This window comes from Acomys minous (assembly GCF_964271855.1).
Source record: "Acomys minous genome assembly, chromosome: 4".
Classification (NCBI taxonomy): Eukaryota; Metazoa; Chordata; class Mammalia; order Rodentia; family Muridae; genus Acomys; species Acomys minous.
Window position 1 is genome coordinate 63,348,346 of NC_140486.1, and position 27,731 is coordinate 63,376,076.

General features: G+C 44.7%; 1 protein-coding gene across 1 annotated transcript; it reads right to left on the reverse strand.

The window, feature by feature from the left end:
• Positions 1–1,426: 1,426 nt before the first annotated feature.
• On the reverse strand, positions 1,427–26,731 carry MEP1B (meprin A subunit beta). Its single transcript, XM_084779630.1, has 15 exons — positions 26,587–26,731; positions 23,701–23,719; positions 23,066–23,116; positions 22,019–22,059; positions 19,337–19,415; positions 16,702–16,819; positions 15,117–15,295; positions 13,759–13,977; positions 12,994–13,146; positions 11,236–11,451; positions 8,331–8,774; positions 6,850–7,029; positions 5,670–5,799; positions 4,470–4,674; positions 1,427–1,601 (listed from the first exon to the last, which is right to left on the reverse strand). Exons 1-15 carry the CDS (start codon positions 26,647–26,649, stop codon positions 1,587–1,589), a joined length of 2,112 nt encoding a protein of 703 aa, XP_084635756.1. The 5' UTR covers positions 26,650–26,731; the 3' UTR covers positions 1,427–1,586.
• Between the last annotated feature and the right edge of the window lie 1,000 nt (positions 26,732–27,731).

The following is a 27,731-nucleotide window of genomic DNA, read 5'->3' on the forward strand; positions in this document are numbered from 1 at the left end:
TGAGGCTGGGACAAAGAACTTAGACACAACCTGGACCTCATCTGCATCCTGTGAGAAAGCTACCTAAACCTGACTCCTTAAAATGAATAATAGTCACTGCTCACACACAACATTAAAACTATGTGCAGCTTAGGCCCAGGCAGAGGTCTTACAACTTCCAGCCCGAAGCATGACCTATTTAATGGGGGAGAGGTAGGAATAGGACTTTATCTAAAGGTTTTGAAAACCCTGGTGGTGATAATGGTGGTGGTGGTGGTGATGGTGATGACGGTGGTGATGGTGGTTGGTTGGTTGGTCGTTGAAACAAGGTCTCACTATGTAGCCCCATGTGCCCTAGCTAGACCTCTCTACTAAACCAGATCATCATGCCTTTGCCTCCAAAGTGCTGGGATCTTAGCCATGCCCCACACACTCAGCACAAATATACAAATCAAATGGAATGAAGGGCTGGAGAGGCAGTCCAGCAGAGAACTGGCCTGCCCTGTGTGAGGTCTTAGATCTGATCCCATGCCTAGCTGGAGGGAAATGCCTTTCTAAAGCAATATGCAACAAAACTCACAGTGATCTGCCTGCCTTTGCCTCCTAAGTGCTGGTATTAAAGCTGTGTGCCACCACACCCAGGCCTAGAACTTACTCTTCTTTTTTTTTTAATTCTTGTGTGTGTGTGTGTGTGTGTGTGTGTGTGTGTGTGTTGTCATCTGCGTGTTTGTTCCATATGCACGTAGGTACCCATGAAGGCCTGAAGAGGGTGTCAGATCTCCTAGAGTTGTATGCCTCCCAATGGGGTACTGAAAACCCAACCCAAGTCTTCAGGCAGAACAGCAACCAACCAACCAACCACTGAGCCATCCCTCCATCCTCTGTCCTTCTTAATAAGTAACAAAAACAGTTTAAAATGCTCTCACTGTGAGTTCTTCTAACTGCCAATGTTTATCAGTGGAACACTTACAAACAAAAATTTTTGGGGGGTCCTTGGTAATGTTTAAAATGCCAAAGCTCCTAAGGTTCCTCTGCCCCCAAATTTGGGGTTAAAAGTTTTCCCAAGGAATGCAGGTTCAAGTACCCCAGAGACCACTGGAGAAAATAAGAAAGGAGCCAGTTTGGAAGACCATACGTGGGAAGCCCCCAAAGCATCCCACCGTCACTCCCTACCTTGGGACGGGACAATACTGCAGCAGCGGAGACTCTGCCCCTCCCACAGTATATTTTCTGTGGCAATTCTGGGTAATGGCTCTGCGATCTAACAGTGTCCCTGAAGGGAAGGAGCAATAACCTGAAAAGCTCCCTTTTACTGAAAGTATTAGACATAGAAAGTATTGGATATAAAATAGAAGAGCCTGAACTGCTGAGAGAAGCAGAGGAGAGAGAGAGAGAGAGAGAGAGAGAGAGAGAGAGAGAGAGAGAGAGAGAGAGAGAGAGAGCACCATTTTGACTTTTACCAAAATAATGATTTATTATACATTCAGTTATTTACAGCGATGATCTGGCTTGGAATGTTGTGGATGTTATGCAGCTTGGGGGAAATATTCTTCCATGCTGAAGAGCCTTTCCACTTCACTGGCTGGCTGGCTGGCTGGAGTTAATATTCAAAAAGCATGTTGCTGAAAGGAGAAAGGACAAGGGATGACATAATTCCTAAATGTAAAGGCTGCCACTTCAATAGGTCACAAGGCAACAGTCTGGTTTTCGAACGAAGTCCCCATCGCTGTGCGTGACACCCTTCCCAGCTGGCATGCAGCGCCTGCTCTGTCCTCAGGGAGATGTTCCAGCCTTTGTGACTTGAGCTTCTCAGATGCAAAGCAACATGAGGGCTCAGAGGGTGAGCACTACAGTTTCAGATCTGCACTGGATCCGCAAGATTTGTTATCTCTGAACGTGCTGAAGAAATGCAAAGATGAAGGAAAATGTGGTGGGCTCCTCACACCTGACAATGTACTTAATGACTCCGAGCTGCGCCGTGACATCACGGCGGTGACATCATGGCGGTGTGTGTCCCTGGTATGCTGGTTAGCGTTCCCCCAATATTGACTTAGCCTTACCTCTTTGTATCATGTTTCTTTCATTACTTCTGATATGTACTGACTCATTTAAAGCCCTTACAATCTCTTACTCGGTCCAGTATCCAGGGAAGGGCTCCTCACAGTCACATGCACCTATATTGCTGGTTCTCCCACCTCACCACGCTCTGCCCTCCCTGAACTCATGTCTGTGCATCCTTCCTGATTGTGGGGACCAGGCCCACGGGCACAGCATTGAACAAGTAGTGCATCAGGGTGCACATCAGCTGCTCTATCACTGTTATTTGACTCAAAAAATAAACTGTTAAAAAAAAAAAAAAGCAACTTCTATACATTTCATTCACTTGCCTTTTTTTTTTTTTTTACATTTTGAGACAGGATCTCTAAAAAGTCCTGGCACCGCCATGTAAATCATGTCCTCCTGCCTCTGCCTTCCAAGTGCTGGGATTAAAAGTATGGGGTACCACGCCCAGTTTATGTACTTTTTAAATATGTGATGGAATCTGATGCTGGATGATGGCATTACAAATCTTCCTGAAGTTGAAGAAATGGAATAGTATATGGGGCGTGTGACCTGTGCAACCATGGGAACCAGCCTAAAGCAACGGTGAGGTTGAGATGTGTCCAAACCCCAAAAATCTCATCTTGAGACCAGCAGGAGGAAGGACTGCTCCCTCCATGTTCTAGGCCTGTATGTTCTGGTGCACACAGCCCTGCAGCTCCCACTTCTGCCACCCTTGAGGTAGTCATGGTGGCCAGGTTTCAGGTTTAAACTTCCTATTTCCTTATAAAGACATGTCCAGCTGGCACCCGAAATTCCTCTCCATGCCCATGAAGCATTCCCAGCACCTCAGCCAATAATGAACATTCACCCAGAAAACCCCGATCCCCTGTCCAAGGCTTATGTAGCCCTTATTCCCCCTAAGAAAAGAGAGCTAGTTCACTGAACACCTTCTTGGAGAAGGCTGTCTCTCCAGCACACACCACCAACCAAGGTCCTGCATAACCCACCCGCCTGGCAAAGCTTCCTTCCTTCCAGTCCAGCCTGGTGAGCAACAGTGCCTGGACACCCCAAGGGCAGACACAGACCCTGGCCAGCAATAATACTAAATAAGAATAGAACCCTTTGCGTCAGCATCACTGTCTATCTTCCAACTCATCTTACAAACAGAAGTCTTAAATAAGAGGCGGAATCGTTGTTACAGTGATGCAAGTTGAGAGTTGTATACATAGTGTCTTGACAGCAGGGGTCCACAGAGCCTTAAAAGCACAGTAACAGCTCTTCTTAAGAAAATACACTCCTGTTTTAGCTCGTTGAAATGTTTTTTGGGTTTTTTGTTTGTTTGTTTGTTTGTTTTTGGTTTTTGGTTTTATTTTGTTTTGTTTTCGAGACAGTGTTTCTCTATGTTATCTTGGCTGTCCTGGACTCGCTTTGTAGACCAGGCTGATCTCGAACTCTCGGCAACTGATCCACCTGCCTCTGCCTCCCGACTGCTGGGATTAAAGGCGTGCGCCTCCACTGAGCTCTTTCCCCATTCATCTCACTAGCCAGATCCAGATACTCTGGTCTGAATGAAGCAGAGCTGGATGGCTCAGGTTCTCGCTTCAGTGTTTCCCTGTGACACCTTTGCTCTGAGCTCTTTTGTAAGACTGGCCTGTGCCGCTCTGCACTCTCACTCTGGCGTCTCTAATGAGTCTGGGGTGCCTGCTCAACCCTACTATTCAACATAGAAGCTTGAGAAGCATCCTCCCTCAAAAGCTGCTGCCTAGGCAGTTTTATGCCACTCCCTGGGCCCTGTCCTCATGCAGTGGCCATTCGTGTGGGGAGTATACACAGTGGCCCTTCCCTCCCTCATGCTTCTTGGAGGACAGCCGGAGCCCAGCTGCACCTGCACCGAAGCCCAGACTTATTGTTTCCAGCTGGACTGGAAACTCACTTTATCACAGGTGCTCCCCCAAAGCACTCCCCAAGAAACTTCCTGCACTCAGTAGACCAGGCTGGCCTCGAACTCACAGCGATCCACCTGCCTCTGCCTCCCAAGTGCTGGGATTAAAGGTGTGCACCATCGCACCCAGCCCACTGGAACCTTTTTTAAGGGAGACACTTTCCCAAACGTACTTCTACCCAGTTCCTGAGCCCTGACACCCCAGAACCCTCAGAACAAAGACATTTATAGGCCCTTCCCCCTTTGCTAAGAAGGCGTGGTTCAGCCGTGAGGTTCATCCCAGAAAAGCATGAACAACCGGATACGGCTCCCAAGAAACGCCCCTCTAAGAAGCCTCTCCAGACGACAAGTTCAGATAACGGTGGTGATAACACGAGTACAAATAGTATCAAATCAGTTAACAAAAAAAAAAGTGAAAACTGAAGCTGTGTGTAAAAATAGCCCAGCTCTCTTTAATGGGGCTCCATAATAAGGCTTGAATAACCAAACTGTACACTTGACTTACATTTTCTAGACTCATGGCTGCCGTATTTGAACCAGCCTTCTTCCGGTATTTCCTCCGGGTGCAGTAGACACTGACGAGCGTGATGATTAACATCACGGCAAACACCGTGACAGTGGAAGAAACAGCGATGACAATGGTGTCTCGGGTGGACCCTCTCTCCTCACACCTTGTGCCCACGTACCACCAGTCTTCTCCTGCAGGACACCTACATGAAGAGATACGGTGCCATTTATGGGTGACTGTGAGCCTTGTCATTAGAGGGCTCGGTCACATCTAGTATATTTGAACACTGGCAGTCACTGACATACATAACTATTTGACCCTAGACTTCCTGAGCATCTGAAACTAGCATCAGGTGAGGCAGGGAAGTTGGAAGGGGGTGGGAGATATTACAATTAATCTGATACTGAAACAACAGCTGGGGGAGCCATAAGAAAAGCAACTGAGGGTGTCAGGTTCACGACGGTGAGCTCCGCCCCTTTACCTAAGGAGTCAGCATTTCAGCATATTCATCTAGAAAATGAGGAACGGCAGAGTCAAGGGACAAGATGGCCCTGAGGTTCAAAAAGATACATAATGTAATAAGATATGTAATTCAGGCAATTAGACTGTACTGCACTGTTTCTTCACAAAGGGTGGCTAGCCCAAGTCCCAGGTGAAGTTCAAAAGAATAACTGCCTGATAGTTTTATGTCAGTGTGACACAAGCTGCAGCCAATAGAGAGGAAGAAACTTCCATTAAGAAAAAGCCTCCTTAAGATTGAGCCATAGGCCAAGTCTGTAGGGCATTTTCCTAATTAGTTACTAATGTGGGAGGGCCCAGTCCATTGTGAGCGGTGCCATCCTTGGGTTGGAGGTCCTGAGTTCTATAAGAAATCAGGCAGAGCAAGCAAGCCATGGGGAGCAAGTAAGCAGCACCCCTCCGTGGCCTCTGCATCAGCTCCTGCCTCCAAGTTCCTGCCCTGTTTGATTCCTGTCCTGACTTCCTTTCATTGATGGGCTATGGGGTGAAATGTAAGTCACATAAACCCTTTGCTCCCCAACTTGCTTTTGGTCACGGTATTTCATTGCAGCACTAGAAACCCTAATTAGGACACGGATCAATGTCATCCATGTAAATTATCAGCATCTAACTTCCAAAAGGACAAAAACAAATCTAACGGGAGAGTGAGACAGTGGAACCTGCCACGTGAACCCTCACCTGCACTCAGCTCTGTCTTCATGGACAATGCAGATACCGCCGTTCTGACATTCAACCTCTGAGCAGGCATTATGGACAGAGGTGGGGATGGCGTCCGGGACAGGTGACGTAGAATTGAGGTGAGATATGTCTGCAGAGGGAAGGGGAACGCATGGTGGAAATCAGCTATAGCATTAATTGTCGTTGGACACAGATAACATCGGAGCTCAGCCCTGTGAGAAAGGTATGGAGTCTTGATGCATGGCCCTGCAGCACTTGTGGGCAATCAAATAAGTCTCAGGCAAAGGTGGAGAGATGGCTGTTGGCGAGGACTTGGCTTCTCTCTCCAGAACCCACGCGTTTGTGTTTGGTTGGTTGTTGTTGTTGTTGTTGTTGTTGTTGTTGTTGTTGTTGTTGTTGTTTTTAAAGCCATATGAGGTGGTTCATGCTTATAGTCTCCGCACTGAAGTGGTAATAATGGCGGATAACGGGCTCAGAGGTCAGCCAGCCTAGCCTACCAGGTAAAAGTCAGAGATGGAGTCTCAAAGGGGGCTGGAGAGATGGCTCAATGTTTAAGAGCCCTGGCTATTCTTCCAGAGAACCCGGGTTCAATTCCCAGCACCCACATGGCAGCTCGCACCTGTCTATAACCCTAGTTCCAGGGGATTCAACACCCTCACACAGACAGACATGCAGTGAAAACATCAATGTACATTTTAAAAAGTAAAAATAAATAAATTACTAAAAAAACAAAACAATGGTGCCTAAGGCAGAGTTGTCCACTGGTTTGCTCGTGCACACACACACACACACACACACACACACACACCCCACAGAGAGGGAGCTAGGGTGACAGCCACTATGCTTGTCTGGCAGTTGAAGCTCGGGGGACCTACCCACTGAGCTCCTGCCCAGGGCCCTGTGTTTCCTGTGTGAGGAAGTAAGATGCAAAGATTTCCAGCCCAAAGATTTTCACTGTTATTCCATAATGTGGTAAATAAATGCTTAATACTGGAACTTCTTATGTTTCTAATTAAATTAGTTTCACATTTCTAATCAGTCATATATTTTTTTTTAATCCCATTCTTGCCCATCTGCTCCCACATCCTATAACATCTCTAAAAACCAAAGGCAGAAGAACACAGCAAACAACCATGGCCGGCACAAGGAGCATGCTCATATAAAATGATTGTGTGGGTACCTTCGACTGTCAGTAGGATGTAGACATCATCTCCTCTTATGAACTCTCTGCTCTTCATCCTCTTGTGGGTTATGAAGACACTGGTTCCATAACCTCTGGTTCTGTTAAACTGAGTTCCATTAGGGAAAACAGCCACCTCTCCCACAATGGAAGGCCTGTCCCAAAAATAGTTTCCATTATCTGAAAAAAGCAATTTACATTAATGTACTGCTGGGTTTAGCATCATAGTAGCTTTCAGTGGCCGGGATGAACAGTGTCTGTGAGGCACAACCAGGATAAAGCTGAAGAGAGTTAGTTGGTGCTGTTGAGCTATGATGTACTCCCAGGCAAGTCGCTGGAGCTTGCTCCCTCACACTGCCCCACAGGAAATGAGCTCGCTCGCCAGTGAGGCCCAAGCCCTGACAATAAGTGGAGAGCACAGCTGTGCACACCCTCGTAGAATGGTGCCTCCAGGGCCTTCTAAACTTGCAGTCGGGCCTTCAAACTGAGTCAAAGCAGTGGGCTGCTGAGAGATTTTACTATTAGCAAAGAGCAATTTATCTCATGAACTGAACTAAGCGGCATCTCAATGCCATCCAGAGGAACGTGTTGGAAAAGAATGAAAAATTCTAAAAGCTTAAACCCTTCAGTTTCTGACCCTTCGCTATCAGACTCAGTTGATATTTTTCCCCCTATGTCACTTTGATTCGTCCTTGTCATTTATAAAATTCATTTGGTGACATTCAACCTCCCATCACTCTATTTTTCCATCTATTCCCTTCCCAAGGACAAAAGATTGTTGTAATTCCAAGCGTAATTGTGACGATTCTTTTTGAGACTTGGAATGCTGTCTCTCTGTCAGTAACCGCCCCCCCCCCCAAGAAGCATTGGCGCGATGTCACTGTGCACACCATGCTGTTGCCACCAAGGCCCCAGCATCTCCATTCTGACTGAAGGTTCTCATCTTAAGAGCTGAATTGTTCTCCAGTGCACCAACAGTGTGACCAAGTCAGCACGGGTGAAAGAAACTCAGCATCAGAGGGACTCTTCCTCCCCACAGCCTTCTATATCGACATCGCCTCATTCTCTAATAAATCTGTGGGACTGTTGTCCCTCCTGTGGTGTAACATGCAAGGACAGTGGGGCTTCAAGAATGTTTTGTTTTTTGTTTTTGTTTTTTTATCAAGATCACAGAGCTGAGAGAAGCAAATCTTGGGGCTTTGTACAGAAGCACGCCAGCCTCTACACCCAAAACTCCTTAAGCAATACTCAGAATCAGGGACGGTTTGTCCCCAGAGTCCCAGTCCTTGCTGACATTTCTAACAGTCTTCACGTGGGGACTGTGTCTTCCACAACTGAATCCTTTCCCTGAAGCTGAAAATCTCCACGTTGAGGTTGAATATTCCCTAAGTAACCAACTGCGCAATCTCTCACCCCAAACCAACCATCCCTCCTTCAACAACGATCATGTCCCTTCGCCTTAAAGAAAAGAAGCCACAAACCATCTCTCATTGTTGGGTCTGTGGTTATGCTCCTCTGGTTGGACATACGCTGTCGGATGTCGGGATTTTGATCCAAGAGTGTAATTGTGACTTGCTGCCAAGGACACGGCCACTGTAACTGATCGTCATTGGCGCCAGAGATCAGGTGGAAATAAATTCCTACATTCGTCGAGGAATTTAGATTCAGGTAAATCTGATAAGCGTAACCTTTAGGAGAATAAAATGGAGGACTGTGTGCGTCTGGATTCTGGCTGCCAAGGAGCTGTGTGAAATTCTGTATGTGCCAGATATGGTGAGGACACCTTGTTTCTGAGAGGTTGATGTCATCGAGAGACAGGCCACCCGACGATGCACCAGGGCCTCTGAGTCCTTCAAATACCAGTCGAAATTTCTTAGTCACTTGCAGCGTTACGTAGTACAGTTGCCAGCTCCCAGTGGGTATTTCTGCAGAAAGAGTCATTGTTTCAAAGGAGAGGAAGGACTGTGACTCCTGTGGTGACTTGGTCACTGTTAGAGTTCTAACCTTCAAGGCTGCTGATTCCTAGAGATGGGGAGGGTGGTTTTTTCACTTCCTTATCCCAAGATCGTTGACTTAAGGATGTGGATGAGGTTAGACCGTTCCCTGGGATATTTAATGTTTACACACCAGCTTCCCGGGTGGCTCACTCTTTCCTCTTAGATGGAAAAGGACCCAATTCCTGAGTGCTACATGTCTGCCTACGAGTTACCTGGCACCCCGTGTCGGTTAACCGTTGAGCTCAGTAGTAACACCTGTGAGTTGCTGATACTCAGACAAAGGCTTCTTTACTGTACTTTTAACTTAGCTGAAATACCTAAATTTCAGCCGAATTTCAGCAGTATTAAACAGGAATCTAGAATCCAGGGACACCACATCCTGCTCACATCTAGTGACTTGGGGTGAAAAGCACTGACTTGGTGATGGTGACCCCTCTTTCCTACCGTCCATTTCTTTCCTGTCCTGCATATCTAGATCATTGTATATGAGAGACTTTTTCCGATCGTTTAAGCAAGAAATTAGAGGATGAATCTCCTTTTCAGTCATATAGTGCCTTTGGTGAGAGGAAAGCTGAGAAGTGAAACCGTCAAACTGCCAGATACCCCTACTCCAGTAAGAAACAGTATGTGAAAAATCTTCAAGAGCCCCCATGACAACAGGGGGGAAATCAGGTCAAACTATCAGTTAACACACACCAGCTGGACACTTAACTATATCAACATTTAGTGAGAATTAAAATTGCCTGGAAATAAGTCACAGATGTTCAGATTACAGAAAACGCTGCTGTCCGTGGATAGATTACGGACTGAACAGAAACCTTCCGTCTACATTTGAAAGCTTGACTTCATTGTTGTCGTTCCTACCCATGAAAGTCCAGAAGCGCTGATAAGCAGGTTCCTAAGAGTCTTATGTTACTAACTTTCAGTGATAGACCCACAGGCTGCTAATGGGACAGATCTCCATTCCAAACCCAGACAATGACATGTACATACCTTAATATCTGCATATATATATATATATATATATATATATATATGTATACTAACAAAAGTAAGATAAATAAAGCTGAGCTCTATGGCACACACCTGTAATCCCAGAACTCTGGGAGGCAGAGACAAGTGGATCTCTGTGAGTTCAAGGCCAGCATGATCTACAGAGTAGTTCCAGGACAGCTAAGGCTACACAGAGAAACTCTGTCTCAAAAAAAGTAAGATATATAGTTTTAATATCTATCTTATATAATTTCATAGAGAATATATATGCACAATTCATGCATATTCTTTGTGATATTAAAAACCTCATAGATGTTCACAAACACAAGCAGCATCTATATCCCAGATGCTTTCCTGACTGAGAGGTGCCTTGACATATAAGGTAGTGTGAATTCACAATGTAGTATTTGTTTTTGTCATTAAACTAAGGGGTCAATGTAAACAACAGAAAATGTAGTCTGTTTGCTCTGATTGTGGTTAATAATTAGTGCCAACTCGATTTAGAGTCACCATGGTGACCAGCTCCTGTGCACGTCTGTGAGAGACTTTCTACATTAGGTCAACTGAAATGGAATGACCTGCCCTACATGTGGGCAGCGTCATTACACAGGCCCGGCTCTCAGACTTTGGTAAAAGGAGAAAACGATGGCCACCAGTGCTGGTCTCACTGCTTCCTGGCCAGAGATGCAGTGAGCAGCTGCCTCACACTCTTGCAGTCATGCCTTCCCTGCCATGTTGGATTGTGCACTCACACGGTGGTCCACAATAAAGCCTGCCTTCCTTAGCTGCCTTTGTCAGATGTTTTGTCATAATAATGAGGAAAGTAACTAAAATCCCACGTCCCTTCCGCTTTAACATGTGATCAGCTGACCCATCTCTCCAACACGTGGTTGATGTGAAATGTGGACACCCCCTTCCCATCAAAATAGCTCCCACAGTGACATGTACTACATAGCACAGCAGAGGCCTTCACAGGGATTTATATTTTTAAGCTGGAAGTTAAGTAGAGTTCTTTTTTTCTATTTTTGAATGGCACTTTGGTAAGGCTGGGTCATGGTGAGATAAAATGAGAGGTCCCCAACAGTATTTCTTCAGGGACAGGCCAGGTCCTCCCTGAAGCCAGTCCTTTCTTCAGCCATCCCATAGTTCAGTTTCTTTTAGCCATCAACCCTCCCCATGTTGCCCGTAATTCACAGTATATTCTTATTACATGTGAAGAACCGAAGGCCACAGTTCCAGGAACTGGATGTGTTTTCTAAGTATCACATAAAGAACCCTCATTTTAACTTCCTTGTCAAGCAAGACAGATCAAGTTCTACTTGGAAGTCACGTGTCATCGGCCCCTGCTCAAATGCCTCGCCCTGAGTCCAAACTATAAGAAATGTGGACACTGTACCTTTAATCTCTCTCTGAAGGGTTAAAACACCATCCGGGTTGCCCGCATCGTACTCCCGGGTGTAGACTTTCAGCAGGTCATTTGCACTTCCGCTGTTGTACAGATAAAACTCCAGGCACTGAAAGCCTCTCTTGGGGTACAGAGTCCTACTCTCCAGCACCGCCGTGTCGCCCTCATTCCTAGCACTTGTGTTGAAATGCATGAAGAAGCCTGAGTCTGTTCAGAGAACAGAAAGTAAGAATTTTAGGATTTCTAACCCTGAGCATATGCCTATTTCCTGTAGTATTTGCTTACGTCCCACCATATGCAGATGTTATCATCTGGCTATGGCCCCACAAGGTTCATGCAATTGAGACAACTTTCAACTATTTATGTTGGTAGCATTTGGAAGTATGACCTTTGGAGGTGACTAGGGTAACATGAAGTCACCTAAGTGTTTATGGCTTCCTGAGTAGAAGAGACTTGCGCCAGCAGAATGCTCTGTGTGACCAGGTGATGACCTTTGCCCTATGATAGAGCAGAATGTTCCTCACCAGATGGCAAGCAGACACCGGGCACCATGCTCTTAAACTTCCAAGTGGCAGTGGTCAGAACCATAGAAAGCGGTATTTTTAAAAAATTAAGTATCCAGTTGAGCATGGTGGCACACGCCTTTAATCCCAGAGGCAGGCAGATAGCTGTGAGTTCAAGGCCAGCCTGGTCTACAAAGTGAGTCTAGGACAGCCAAGGCTGCACAGAGAGACCCTGTCTCAAAAAAAATTAAGTATCCAGACTCAGGTAATCAGATATAGCCACAGAAAACAAACCAAGCATGACATTATACTGAGCATTAAAATACAGTTCTACAAGCAAGGTGCAGTGGTACACCCCTGCAACCCAGCACTCAGGAAGCAGAGACAGGCAGATCTCTGTGAGTCTGAGGCCAACCTGGTCTACAAAGAGAGTCCAGGACTCACCTGTCTGAAAAAATCAATGATGATGATGATGATGATGATGATGATGATGATGATGATGATGGGCATCATCATCATCACCATCCCATTCTACAGCCAGGTAGTTCAGGAATGAAACATAGGTAGGCATCCTTTCTCTTATATTATCTTCCAAAATCAGAAAGTGCCACAGACCATCTCCGTCGGGTATAGGTTCTTGGGAATGGGAGTTCTCGAAGTGTCGCTGGACGAATATAGGCAAGTGACAAACAGAGACAAACCCAGAGGTAGTGTTTGAATCTGAGTGTCACTTGCCTATCTTTGCCCACTGACACTTCAAGAACTCCTAAGGACCTATTCCTGACTGAGGTGGTCCATGGCAAGAAAGAAAAGGAAAACCCCTAGGGCAGAGCTTCCTGTCTCCACTGTAGGTGTTTTGGTACCTAGAACATAGAATCACATACAGCTATGATTCCAGAGCTGAGTGACTGAGCCCCAGCCATGCTTACGAGAGTCTCCTACAGTCTGTGAAGTGCTAGAAAAGAATTGTTGTTCTCCTACCCTCAAAGAAGACTCCTTCCAGAAGGTTCCTGCTCCACTCTGTGCACACACAGATGGAGTCCTCTCAGAACCCAGCTACAATTTGTAGAAAGAAAAGCATTCTGGGTGAACAAAAGCAGAGGCTTGGCACCCCTTTACCGTGCGTAAGGCTCATTCCTTTGGAAAAACTGAATGAATTATCACTAATAGTCCTGATAGAGGGGACGGAGAGACGGCTCAGGGGTTAAGAGCACCTCATGCTTACACTTAAAACAAAGCCTGTTACCTCTGCACTGGCCCATATTGGAGTGATCGTTGTCAGGACCCTCGAGAACCCGGGAAACCCGCTCCCAGTCAGCACTGTCGCCTGCTCTTTGGATCATGCCACAAATATTTTCCAGCTCAAAATCACAGGAGTCCATAAAACTCAAGGAAGAAGCTACAAAACCAAAGAAGGGAAAAGGTGTGAATACTCCCACCACACAGTGACCTGACTGATGAAAGTGATCGCAGAACCATGAGGAACATTACTCCGGAGGGAACTGGCTGTGCGACCTGTCAACTGGAAGACACTTTGTGTGTCTGCAGAGCCCAATAGTCTCGTGCATATGAATGTAAAGTCCGCATCACCCCCACCCTTTTTTTTCATCTATTTGTAGAGACCTGAGTCAATAGTTCTCCTGCTAGTCAAACCTCTGTGCCACAGCAAAGGTTATCTTGTCCCATTTACAGTACATCTACACATTTCATTCTAGCTTAAAAGAGATGTGAAGACACTGAATCTCAAAAATCTACATATGAGTTAAAACCTCAAAAATGTACATGGGGTGCATGCTTGCAAGGATTCAGACTGTTATACTAAATCTCAAGGACAAACTTTTTACGAAGAAAGATGCTGAAAGTGGTTCGTAGATTGGGACCTGAATGCTATTCTGCCTTTTTTTTTTTTTAAATCTAACTTTTGTAATCTCAGAAAACCCAAAAGTATGTAGAGCATCCTTTTTCCAGCAAAGCAGAGGGAAATAAGGTTATTTCAAGGGTCGTCACATACAGCAGTTGTACAGCTGGTTCAGCTTTGACAGGTCATAGTCACTGAAGTCCATCCGTTGGCCAATCACATCCTCAAAGTCTGAAATTCTCGTGACGATGGTAGGCTCTGTTCCATTCTGAAAAGCAGTTTTACTGTAGTGCATTACGGATGTGTAGTCATAGGGGACATTCAGGGAATCAGACACACTGTCATTGTAGATGTTGAAATTGTGTTCTCTTCCTGAACATATTTTTTTATAAAACAAACAAACAAACAAACTTTGATTAGTTTATGCTCATAAAACTAAGCTGAGCTTGTTAAACACTGTTAACATAGAAATACAAAATGTAATAGAGCAGACTTTGTACATGTTATCTACTGTCTTTGAACCTGACATCATGCACAACTATGATAGCAACAGTCAAACTAACACATCTGCACTTCCCGTACAGCCAAACGTCTACGGTTCTACCAAGTGCTAATGGGGAGGGGTGTGGGAGTAATGCGAAGCCGTGTGGAAGCACTCAGTCACCACCCAGCAACGATGAAGGCGGCAAGTGCTCCGGCAGATCAGGTGAGAAGCACAACTTTGGGGAGTGTGCTAAGATGGGACCCTACACTGATAACAAGGACAAGAGTCATTAGAAAAGATGGACATAGGCAGAACGTGGTGCCGCACACCTTTAATCCCAGCACTCAGGAGGCAGAGGCAGACAGATCTCTGTGAGTTCAAGGCCAGTCTGGTCTACCAAGGAGTTCCAGGGCACCAAAGCTAAACAGAAGAACCTGTCTTGAAAACCCGAAAAAGAAAAAAGGAAACACAGAGAGAGAGAGAGAGAGAGAGAGAGAGAGAGAGAGAGAAGAGAAGAGAAGAAAAGAAAAAAGAAAGGAAGAAAAGACAAACATAGCTGAGGACTCCAAGGTTACTGTAATATTTGCAGATGCATTTAAATCACAATAACTATAGTTCTCAATGTGCCTTATATTTAAAAATTGTAAATAAGTTAGTGTCTTATTAACAAAGTATCTTCTCATAAAATATGCTGAGTGGGGTGACAGGCATGCTAATTGGATTTATTTTAAATGAAGTGATCGATGTGCATATAGCAAATATAAACATATTTAAAATGATATGTTTGAGTCACAATAAGCTCCAAAGATCATCATCTTAAAACATTAAATTGAGTGTACGTAGAGAAGATGCCAGGCCGCTCAGCTTCCTGTTCTTGGACAACTGGTTACAACTTGATATGAGATGAATTTGTAAATACGATGAAGTGTATCCACTCTCCACAGTACCGACACCCATTGCCAGGCTGGTATTGGTATTTTCCTGCTTAGAAATTTGACCTGTAACTAAGGAAGGAAGAGAAACATACCTGACTGAATTCTATTCCAAACTATAGTGACATAATCATCCCGGTCAGCACGTGACTGCTCATGCCAGAATCCCAGGGCATGGAGGAACTCGTGTTGAACCGTCGCAATTCTGTCACAGTTTTCCCCGATGGACAACTCTTGCTTCCCAGCGCGCATGTTTCCCACTGAGGACCAGCACCTGATGCAGACCAGGGACAAGGATGTTTGCATGAGAAATGCAGAGGTCACAGGACAGAGGCCTGCTTGTTTACCTGCATATGGCCTCCCTTGCTGTTTGGGAGGACAAGAAGACCTCACAGAGTGCAGACTGTTTTAGAGTTTACCTCAGCACCGTGCACTGCATAGGGACAAGCCATCTATGCTCATCCCCAGGAATGCAACCTTCTTTAGATGGTTGTTCTGTCCTGTTTATCTCTGTGTATGTGTGTCTGGATATGAGTGTGTGTCAGTCTGGATACCCTCGGGGATCAGGAGGGAGTGGAAGCCCTTGGAATTGGAACCGTGGGTAGTTGTGAGCCACCCACTGTGGATGCTGGGAACAGAGCGTGGTTCCTCTGTGAGAGCTCAATTATAAAACAAGGTTCCACAGGACCAGTAATCACTCAGGGTCACTGTGTTCGTGTCAAGGACACTGCTACCTCTCAAGTAAAAAGACTCTGTCAGAGTGAATTCACACACAACTTACAGTACATTTTACCTGAAGAGAGAATAAAGAGTGTTTATTTGTAAATGAGATGAAACTTATAAGGTTGCTTACAATATGTTGACACTGGTAGTCTGGTTGTGTGTATGGAAACATTTTCTATTCACTTATTTATTTTAGCATATGTGTATCTGGGTATACATGCTCATGTAGGTGTGCATACCTGTGGAGGCCAAACAGAGTGTCTTCCTCAGTTGCCCTCCACCTTACCTTTTGAGAAAGGGTCTTCACAGCCTGAAGCTCAGCAATTAGGCTGGCTGGCCAGTGAAGTCCAAGAATTTGTCTCTATCTCCCCAGAATGGAATGGTGTCTCACACGTTTTTTTTTTCCACATGGTGCTGGGGATGTGAACTCAGGTGGTCTTCATGTTTATGCAGCAAGGATTTGGGCAACTGAGCCATCTCCTTAACACCAGGTTGGCTGGCTCTTCCTTCCTTCCTTCCCTCCTCCCTCTCTCCTTCCTTCCTTCCCTCCCTCCCTCCTTCCTTCGTTCCTTCCTTCACTCCTTCCCCCTCTCTCCCTCCCTCTTTCCTTCCCTCCTCTCTCCCTCTCTCCTTCTTTCCTTCCTTCCTTCCTTCCTTTGTTTCTTTCTCCCCCTTCCTCTTCCCGCTTCTCCTCCTTGGTCCTCACACTCTTTCCTTTTTATAGTACTGGGGACCTAACCCAGGGGCTTAAATATACTAGGCAGGCCCTCTAGTATCATGAAAACATCATTTTATGGGCCAGAGAACCCAGGTCTAAAGGTCATTCTCTGCACAAATAACAAAGAAAGCTGTGGCCCCACCCACAGGTCAAGCAAGACCTTGGACGATTGCTGTGATGTAACGCTCTGGGGAACAATAGTCTCCTCAGTGCCTTAGCAGAACAACCCTTGAACTTACCCGCTGCCCTTGAACACTGATATATAGTTGGCTTCTCCAGACCAAGGTTTGAAGTCAATGCACGTTTTAAGGCGATAGCGCTCAAATGCATTGAGGATAACTCCTTTAGCATTCAGGTCTGACAGAAGACAAAAGTGTACATTTAGATCTCTGCTTCTTTTCTTTTCTAATTTATGTAGAGTTTTCTCGAGACAGCCTAATATGTCCTTAAAATAAGACAGGATGCCAAGACCATCACATGACTGTCTTAGAGCAGGCTATAAATAGGGCCTCTTAGTAAAGCTTTGAGAGAAGAATTTCCACTCCACATTGATGAGTTATGACAACCAAACAGAACGTGTGTAGAAGTGTCACAAACTGTAGAGACCACTACCAAGTTAAGCTGTCCATTTACCATGTGTCTTTGCTACCACAGGCCCTGGCTAACTTCGGGTCATTTGTAGGAAGCTTGACCTGGATCCTGTGAGCAATCCTTGGCATCTCAATGGTGGAGAAAGTTCCTGAAAAATCCCAGGATCTCAGCAAACAGTGGAGTAACAGAGGACCCATGTGGTAGAGAGATGAGTTGACTCCCACACGCACATATCCAAATGAATAATGAAATTTAAAAATATAACAGAGAAATGCAATAAAGTGAAAGAAACAGAAAAATTAAAATACCATAGTTACAAATATTTTTTAAAATCTGTTTGTTTGAGTGGGAGACTCTATGCTGAATTCTTAACCTGTCATGTTTTCATAACAGCTGTTCCCCAAGGCTGAGCTGCACCTTGGCTACCCCCTCACTTGATACCTTCTTCTTGGTCATTCACTAAGAGCCAGTGTCATGGAGTACCATGATGTGTGTGATGTGCAAGGGCTGTACACATTCCCATGTGTTTTACATGATGTACACGTGTGCACGCGTGTACATGTGCATGCATCACAAGTATATGGTGTATGCATGCATGTGTATGTACACATGTGTGCACATGTGTGTTTGTGTGTATGTGTGTGCTTGCATGCATTTGGTCACACTTGTATGAATGCACATACACATATGTGCACGGCATGTGAAGTCTGCCGATGATATCAGGACTCACCCTCCATTGCTTTTCTACCTTTGTCATTAAGGGAAGGTCTCTCACTCAAACTCAGAGCTTTCCCACATGGCTGGTCTCTCTGGCCAGCTTGCTCTGGGGCTCGTTATCTCCAGGGAGGAGAGAATTACAGCCAGATTCCTTCCCACAGCACGGACGTGCTCTCTGAAGATCTAAATTCTTATCCTCATGTTTGCCATCTCCCCAGCCTTCTTCTGACTTTTTAATAATTTAATACTAAACTAAGAATTATTTATTTCCTGAAAAGATAAAAGATAGTGGACTCCTGTTAACGTCTGGAATTGGCAAAATAAAAATTTAGCAAGCAACGCCATCTTCTATAAATTTGTTTGACTGGTTGTCTTGTGGGTTTTACTCATATTTACATCCTGCACTGGGGCTAGGGCTGAGGATGTGGCTCAGTGGCTAAGCTCTTGCACTGCTCTTCTAGAGGATTGGAATTTAGTTCCCAGAACCTATGTGCAGTGGTCACAACAGCCCAGGGGATCCAATGTCTCTTCTGGCCTCTGCAGGCACTATACACATGTGTTATTCACTCACCATGCATGCACACATACACATAACTAAAAGTAATAAAAATGAGTCTTTAAAAAAAAAAAAAGAAGTCCTAGGCCGGGCATGGTGACACATACCTTTTAATCCCAGCACTCAGGAGGCAGAGGCAGGTCGATCACTGTGAGTTCGAGGCCAGCCTGGTCTACAAAAGGAGTCCAGGACAGCCAAGGCTAACACAGAGAAACCCTGTTTTGAAAAGAAGAAGGAGGAGGAGGAGGAGGAGGAGGAGGAAGAGGAGGAGGAGGAGGAGGAGGAGGAGGAGAGAAGAAGAAGAAGAAGAAGAAGAAGAAGAAGAAGAAGAAGAAGAAGAAGAAGAAGAAGAAGAAGAAGAAGAAGAAGTCCTTTACAGTCTGGGAGTGACTGGTGGTACTCGTCAGCCTAGCATACCCAAGGCCTTGGATTCTTCTGTCAGCTTTTCAAGAAAAAATAAATACCTAAACATGGGTGATGCAGCTTTAAAATTAAGAGTATTGGTGATGGAGAGATGGCTTAGTGGTTGAGAGTACATACTACTCTTCCAGACGACCCAACTTAAGATCCCAGTGCCCTGTCAGGTGGCACACACTGACTGTGACTGGCATAATGCTCCTCCGTGAGTACCACAGACACTGTGCTCATGCCCACAGGAGGCACAGCAGCAGGGGAGGGAGAGGGAGGGAAAGAGAGATACCATGGATTTAAAATATCAATAAAACCTAGAACAAACCTTATTAAGGCCAAGAGTATTTCCCTAATCTTTATATCCTTAGCATTCTTCATAAAGTAAGTCCCCCACTGAGGATGACTGCATTAATCTTATGTTGGTCAAAACCCAACAGATATTCAGTCTGAAATGTTACTTATTTTTTAAAGTCAATGTACCTAGGCACACAGAGGAACAACAAAAAGCCTTAACACCACACGCGGCCATTCTGGTAGATGTTAATTCTATCATGTCAGGAACACACAGTAGCTGTGGAGACTCCAAAGTGTGTACTAACCCAAGCTGTCTTCTAGAACATACGGAATGGTATGTGGCCATCTATAGTTGTCTCCAATGATGGAATTCTTCCCTTGTGCCTGTCAAAAATAAAAGGATCAGACAAGCAAGCTGGACAAAGCTCATCAATAATCAATCTGGAAATAAGTATATTTACAGTTCTTCCTGATAGCTCAAGCCAACTGGGCACGTGTCTGAATGTTTACCATAATTGAATAAAGTTTACAGACAGAAATAACTAATTACTATATTAACACAAAGTTAAAGAAAAAAATGATACTCAGAATAGAAGATTGTTGGAAACTATACTACAAATACTGGTAGATGTTGAGATATTAAGAACACATAAGAAGGAGCTGTCGACACCTTCACCGTTAAGACAGATTGCAGCTCTTAAAGATGATCTAGGTTCAGTTCCCAGCACCCACATCAGCAGCTTACAACTGCTGTATGCCTACCGCATCCATGTAGCACACGTAAACTCATGCAGCCTCCCACACATACAGAATGCTTGTAGTAAGTGCAGCAAGGTCCTCACACTTACTACAGCAGCTGCCTCATCTTCTCAGTCAGCTCCTCAGCCTACAGGCACCTATTTAAAGGATGACTTTGCTACAGGAAATGGGTTTCAGGGCGGACAAGATTAGGGAGAAGGAAATGCATTATTTGGAACAGAAGGACAACCCGGAAGGCTATTACAAACCTACAAGGAACCAATGACAGGGCTTGAATTATGATGTCTGGGGAAACTGAGGGACCTAGGACTGTCAGAGAGAGAGGGGGTGGCAGGGTTCAGCGATGGACTCGGAGAGGATGGGCCTAGACTAGGAGCAAAGGGGACTCCTGAAGTTGTGTTTGTCTTTGAGATGAAATAAGCTAGGCAACGACGGGCAGATGGAGAGGAAGGCTCTAGGGGAGGGTTCCAGCCAGGAGCGTCGGAAGGCACTTAGATCTGCACTGTCTTGTAGACATTTACATGCAGTGTGCAAATGGAGCCTGGGCTTGGGGTGGGGGGGTGGGGGGGGGAGGCAAGGCAGGACGAGCATTGCCCACTTGCAGTCCTCGTTGCAGAAGCTCTGGCCCAGGTGAGATGGAGAAGCAGAGAGGAAAAAGGGGCCAGGACCAGGAGGAAGCCTCGAGATGGCCGCTTCCTCCCCTACTTCCCTTTCTTCTCTCCTTCCCTACCCTCGTACCCTCTCCCCCTCCACCCCTCCCCTCTTCCCTTCACCCTTTCCCTTTACTCCTCCTTTTCTCTTCTCTCTCCCCTTCACCCTCTGCTCTCTTTCCTCCATCCCTCTGGGTTTCTCTTCTCTTCCTCTCTTTTCCTCTTCCCTTTCTTCTTTTTCCTCTCCCCCCACTTCGCTTTCTTTCCCTTCCCCCCTTCACCTCTTCCTTTTATGCTCCCCCCTCTCCCCTTCTTTTTGTACTATCAATATCAAACCCACACAACGGCCTCCTAGTATACTGTATCCTCGGCTTCTCTCTGACATTTTATCTTGAGATGGCTCCTTGCTGTGTAGCCCAGGCTGGCTTTGAACCTGTGGTTCTCTTGCTTCAGTGGGATTACAGGTCTGAGCATCAGCCATAGCTCTGTCTCTTCCAGGAGGATTTGAGAGGTGCCTCTCCAATGTGTAGGGGGAAGGGCGGGATCTCACAGTGTGTTAGGGGAAGTAGTAGACGTTTGCAGAGAAGAATACTGAGTAACGTCTATGTCCAAGGGCACAGTTACGAATGACCTTGTTCATTAGTCTATTTTCTAAGTTTACATAAACTTCTAAAACATAACCATTATAAATACATTATCAAGCATCTCTGTTTGACTCCATCATCTAGAAAAGGATAGTAAGTTCTTAAATTCTTAAAAATCTGGGGCTCACACAAAAATACATATCTCTTGATTTGCTTTTTAAAAACTGCTTAAGTCACTGACTTTAGTTTGTTTGGTTGGGTTTTTTGTTTTGTTTTGTTCTGTTCTGATTTTTGAGACAGGGTGTTGCCATTGTGTATCCCTGGCTGCACTGGGACTTATCATGTAGACCAAGCTGGCTTCAAACTCAGAGATCCACCTGCCTCTGCCTCCCAAATGTTGGGATTAAAGACGTGTGACAGAACGCCATGTCCAGTAAGATACTGAACTTTTAAACCCTCCTAATGCACGTATACACCTACATATGTGTTCATCTGTGTGGCTAGATCAGAATCAACACTCTAAAAAATTATTTGGGAGAACCCTTCCTTAACATCACTATTTAGAGCTTATTTCACGGGAAAATAAAACAATATAATAATAATAATAATAATAATAATAATAATAATAATAATAATAATAATAATTTCTTATAACAAAAAGTCTGTCACTGGAGATATTTTAAAATTCAGTTTTATTTTACTTCAACTAGATGAAGTCAGTGAAGTTCTGTTTTCAAACAAAAATTCTCCTTACTGCAGCAATAATGAAAATCAATCAGAGCACCACACATGTGTTAAGTGAGAGTAGATTTGTCCAGACAGAAACCTAAGCAACAGAGAATGAAGATAGAGCTATGCACGAATCCTTCCTGGGCGGCATGCTCACTGAGTGCCGCCGGGCCACTGCACCTTTAAACGGTACCTCAATACCGTGAGCCTCAGCTGCTCACAGTCGACCTCCATGGTTCATCACGCAAGCATCAGTGCAACTCACCCCAAGTTTGATGTCTCCCTCAAAAAGGTCCAGTCCCAAATCTAAGAGAAAAAGTGAGATAATGTATGTCATTGCATCATCTTTCTGTGCCGCATGGTAGAGGATGTTCTGAAAATTCCAATGAGAGGAGCTGACCACACCACACCCCTAGGGATCTATGGGGAGGTTAATGTTTGCTTGGGGTGGGAGAGACATTTTCTTCAGTGATGTAGCTGCCATTAAGTTGCCTGTGCTCTTGCCAATGAGCCCTCACCCGAGCTTTGTAAGGAACCCTAATGAAGCTCATCAGTCCACAAGAGGAAAAAGTAAACAAAGCCTGAAGGTAAAGATGTGACTAGATGACAAGAAAATGGAGATTGGACGTACTCTGGTGCCTCGTATTTGACCATGTCCCCTGAATGTGGAGACCTGGTGGCACTCAGAGGAAGGATAGCAGGTTACCAAGAAGAGACTTGATACCCTCTGAGCATATACAGGGGGAGGAAGTCGCTCTCAATTGCAGGCATAGGGAAGGGGAGCAAGGGGAAAATGGGAGGGAGGGAGGAATGGGAGGATACAAGGGAGGGGATAACCATTGAGATGTAATATGAATAAATTAAAATAAAATTTAAAAAAAGAAAGAAAATGGAGATTGGGACTTTAGGGAAACTAGAGGGGGTTTGAGGGGATAATGGATGGATACGATCAAACACGCTACATGCATGCATGAAAATGCCATATGATAGCCATTATCATATATAAGTAAAACATGGTGATTAAAAAGATAACAATTAAAGGGGCCCTGAATTATAGTTCAGCCAGGAAAATATGCCTGCCACCAAGCCTTGGCAACCTGAGTTTGATCTCTGGGAATCCATATGGTGGAGAAAGAGAACACACTCCCAGAAGTTGTCCTCTGACTTGTTTCACACACACAGACACACACACACACACATATAATAATAATAATAATAATAATAATAATAATAATAATAATAATAATAATAATAACAACAACAACAACAACAATAAATGATGATAAAAAAGGATGAAGAAAAATCCACAAACCTTCATTGATATCAAATATGTCTTGGTCAATTCCTCCATCTATATCTTTAACTGAAATAACAAAAAACAGAACATTATGTTCATGAGTGGGAAACAAATCTCATTAATCACACAAATCAGGAAGACACAAATTTTTGCCTCAGATTCTCACTTAGCTTATATTGATTAATTGATTGGGACTCCAGTTGATTGAGACCCTCCTGTGAGCCAGCTTGGGGACTAGACAGAGGACTTTTGAACATGCGCACTGTCCTTCGCACATTCCTTGAGTGTCAGATAGACTTTAGGAAGAAGACATTGGTCACTCTGTGTATCAGTAACAAAGCTTGGGAAGTGCGACTTAGTGACTAAATGGGAAATGAATGTCTAAACTTGCTCCACCCAGAAAGCCACTGCACTGGCCTTTCTTGTAAGTCTATTTTTCTGATGGGCAGCTGGGTCCTGGACAATGGCGGGCTCCCTGCTGAATCAAAACAGCCAGCGTTTGATCAGAGTTCATCACACCGCTGCTTGGACTGCCCATCTGAGTCATGACGTCCGCTTGGCGACTGTACACCCTCCATGCATCTGCTCCTTTGCTTTACCACACAACTTTCTTGCACTGCAATCTAGAGCAAAACTCCAAATAGACTCACCAAACTTTTCTGGAGTTGGCTGGGAAGCAAACACATAAAAAAAAAAAAAAAAAAAAAGGTATTATTGCAATGCTCATGGTATAAATCTCATTTTTGGCTCCAATTTTGGAATTCTTTGATATTCATTTTTAAAGTAATTATTATATTTATGTGGTGTGTAGGGTGTGTGTGTGTGTTATGTGAGGGGTGTGTGTGTGTGTGTTGTGTATGTAGTATTGTGGTGTGTGTGTGTGGTGGTGTATGTTTGTGTGTATGATGTGTATGGTATGTGTAATGTGTGGTGTGTGTGTGTGTGTGTGTGTGTGTGTGTGTGTGTGTGTGTGTGTGTGTTGGACAGAGGGCAACTTATGGTAGTCAGTTCTTTCTCTGTACCTGTCAGTCCCTAGGCTTGGACTCAGAACATCAAGCTGGTGGCAGGTGCCAAGTCACCTGGTGAGCCATCTCACTGGCCCCAAATTTGTACTTTATTTTTCTTTTTTCTTTTTGGTTTTTTGTTTGTTTGTTTGTTTGTTTGTTTGTTTGAGACAGGGTTTCTCTGTGTAGCCTTGGCTGTCTTGGACTCGCTCTGCAGATCAGGCTGGCCTTGAACTCACAGTAATCCGCCTGCCTCTGCCTCCCAACTACTGGGATTAAAGGCATGTGCCACCACGCCCAGCTCTGTACTTATTTTTGAATGCAGAGCCTCTCTAGTTGAAGCTGGAAGTCACTCTGTAGTCTAGGCTAACCTTGAACTTACTGCACCCACATCGGCCTCCCAAGTGCTGGGATGACAGCCATGAGCTGCACTGGTTCTAAGGTAAGCCAGACAGTCCTTCTTATTAATAAGACACAATACTTTCTCTGCACGTCCTAGACAAGCAAGCTGGAGCCTATATGGCATTATAATTACTATATATAATTATATATAGAAACTGAAACTTCCTGTTCAATGAGTTTAAAGGTAGAGACCAAAAAAAAAATCATCTTCAAAGCTTGAAAGATGCTCCAGCCCTCATGGCAGCGCTCTTTATACATGGGGCAATGTTTGAAAAAGCTAAAACTTTATTCCCAATTAATAACAGAAACTACCTAACACCTCACTATAATCATGTTTACTTCCGTGTCTCTCCCAGGACTCTACTTTCAAAAACAATACCAAATATCTAAGCAAAATACCGATGAGTAGATTCTGAGATTTTAAAACACACACACACACACACACACACACACACACACACACACAAACACACACACACACACTTTTTTGTGTGTGTTTTTTGTTTGTTTGTTTTTGAGACAAGCTCTCTCTGTGTAGCCCTAGCTCCCCTGTAGACCAGGCTGGCCTCAAACTCAGAAATCCACCTGCCTCTGCCTTTGCCTCCTGAGTCCTGGGACTAAAGTCATCCACTGGCATCACCACCTGGCTTAAATACATATATTTTTCAAATAAATAGTACACAAATTACTGATTCACATGCCCAATGAGGGGAAAAAACAAAATCAACATCAGAAATGTATTTTGTGGGTAGCGGAGGTGGGGGGTGGGGCAGGGCAGGTGGTGATCATGGAGGCCAGACATCAGCTGCAGGTGTCATTCATCAAGGGCCAGCTACTTTATTTTGACACCAAATCTCCCACTGGGATCCAGGGCTCACCAACTAAGCTAGGATGGCTGAGCCACCAGCCTCAAGGGACCCTGTGTCCTGACTCCCAAGGCAGCACCAGCATCCCAAGCACATGCCAACATACCTGTCTTTTCCTGTGTTCTGGAACTCAAGCTCAATTCCTCATGTCTGCAGTGCCAAGCACCTTACTGAAGGCCCACCCCAGGCCCCCCTGAGAGATTTCTTAATTAACATAATCTAGGAGGAAGTCAGTGGAACTGGAAGACAGTCCCTGTGAGTCATGCCTGAGTTTTCCAACTTAAGGCAATTTAGTTAACCGTCCTGGATCTTAAGTGATCTCTGTGACGTGGTCACCACCTGATTAGGACGAGTACCATGAGTTATATGATACCACGCCAAAACATGCTATAAACATGCAATGCTGCATTACACATGTGTAAAGTACAATTGCATTCACACGAGCTGGCATACTGAATCTGAAATGGTTAACAAGACATGGGGATGAACTGGTCAGATAGCTACTGCCATTCTGACAGCAAGCATCCTGGTTTTCTCATACAGTAAAATGCACAGCACACATTCATAGATGACCCCATCGCATCTGCAGAAAGAGATTTACAGGTAGATTCTCTGAACCACAGTGACACATGTGTGATACAGCACTTCACCCTGTAACCCTGTAATTCTCTGGTCCTTATCTGTACACCATCAGCTCAACATAATGTATATTATATTATTATATTATATTATATTATATTATATTATATTATATTTTATATAATCCAACTAAAGGGTTTCCTCTGCCATTAGAAATTTCATGTAAGACCTTGAATTAGCTTGGCATGCAATCTACCGGGCACTGCTGGCAGATTAGTTTAGACTGACAGAGAGGCAGAGGAGAAATTCTGTATTGTTAGACTTTGCAAACATGGACATGGCCTCTGCCATTTGTCAGTCTTCCCCCCTGTCAAGTTACTCTAGTAGCAACTAGTTTGTTACTTGACAATAAAAATGGCTTTCAAAACTCACATTCACTGTCTTATCAAAAGAAAACCTGTCACACAACAGTAAAGCAGAGAGAAAATGTAATTTTCTGTCACAATCTCTGGACCTCTCTGGCAGAGTGACCTCTTAAACCCAATATCCTGCTGGCCCCTGCCCACGGCAAGGAAATGTTCCTTTAAGATCAATGTTTTGAAATATGCAAGACAAAACATGAGCAAACAATTATCACTTGGTAATTGATATCAATGGCCCCCAATTTTTCCAATTGTTTTCTTACCAAGCCAGAAACCAGGAGAAATGTGGCAAAAACCAGGAACAAGGACTGGTGCCAGGCATCCATACTGTGGCTCCCCGCTGAAAGTTGCAAGCTATAGCAGTCATGGCCGTGCTGACTTTTAAAAGCTAAACATCATAACGTCCGGCCTTTGATCTTAATGTTAATGATCCATCTCCCAAGTCATCTTGCTGCTGTGAGAACTTCCAATCAAGGAGGTAAAGTCCAGTGTCACTCACACACCTCTCCCCCCCACCTTTCCTGTGCCAGCATTGAATTGCTAAAGCTTGTCACTGAGATATATTCCCTATTGTACACATACTGTTCCCAAGTTTTCTAAATATCACTTGAGCAAAAAGAAGCACACACACACACACACACACACATACACACGGTTCAGCCTCTCAGTCTTCCTGAGACTCTAGTGATAGTTCATTAAATCCCAAATCAAAGAGTCTGTGTCCTGGTTAGAGCCACGAGGAGCCACAATACAAAAGCAAGCGGGTGTTCGGAAGGGTGAGAATAGTTCCTGTGAGGCCAAAAGTGATACATACGTGTCAGAGAAGGTACCCACCCTGAAGTGTCACACACATGGAAATAAGGATGTTCCCATAGCAAGACTACATAGGACGACACCTGGAGGAACAATTGTCCCAGGATGACTGAGGAGATGGCAGCAGGGACCGTATGTAGCCCTGCAAACACATCTGGACTTTAAGCTTGGACGCAAAATCATTTATTTGGCATTGGAGGTATGCTTCAGCAGCAGAGCCCTGGACTAAACATGTACAAGGCCCCAAATATGAGCCCCAACAACACACACACACAAACAATTTCCCCTGCAGTGGCTACAGTGAAATTTCTACCACCTCCATGAAAATAATAATGACTCTTAAAGAAAAGAGTCATCCTGTTCAAACTATGGCATCAGCCAAGGACTATACATGCAGTAAACATTGAACCCCTACCCAGATCTAGCCAATGGACAGGACATTCTCCACAGTTGAGTGGAGAGTGGGGACTGACTTTCACATGAACTCTGGTGCCCCATATTTGACCATGTCCCTTTGAGGGAGGGCCTGGTGGCACTCAGAGGAAGGACAGCAGGCTACCAAGAAGAGACTTGATACCCTATGAGCATATACAGG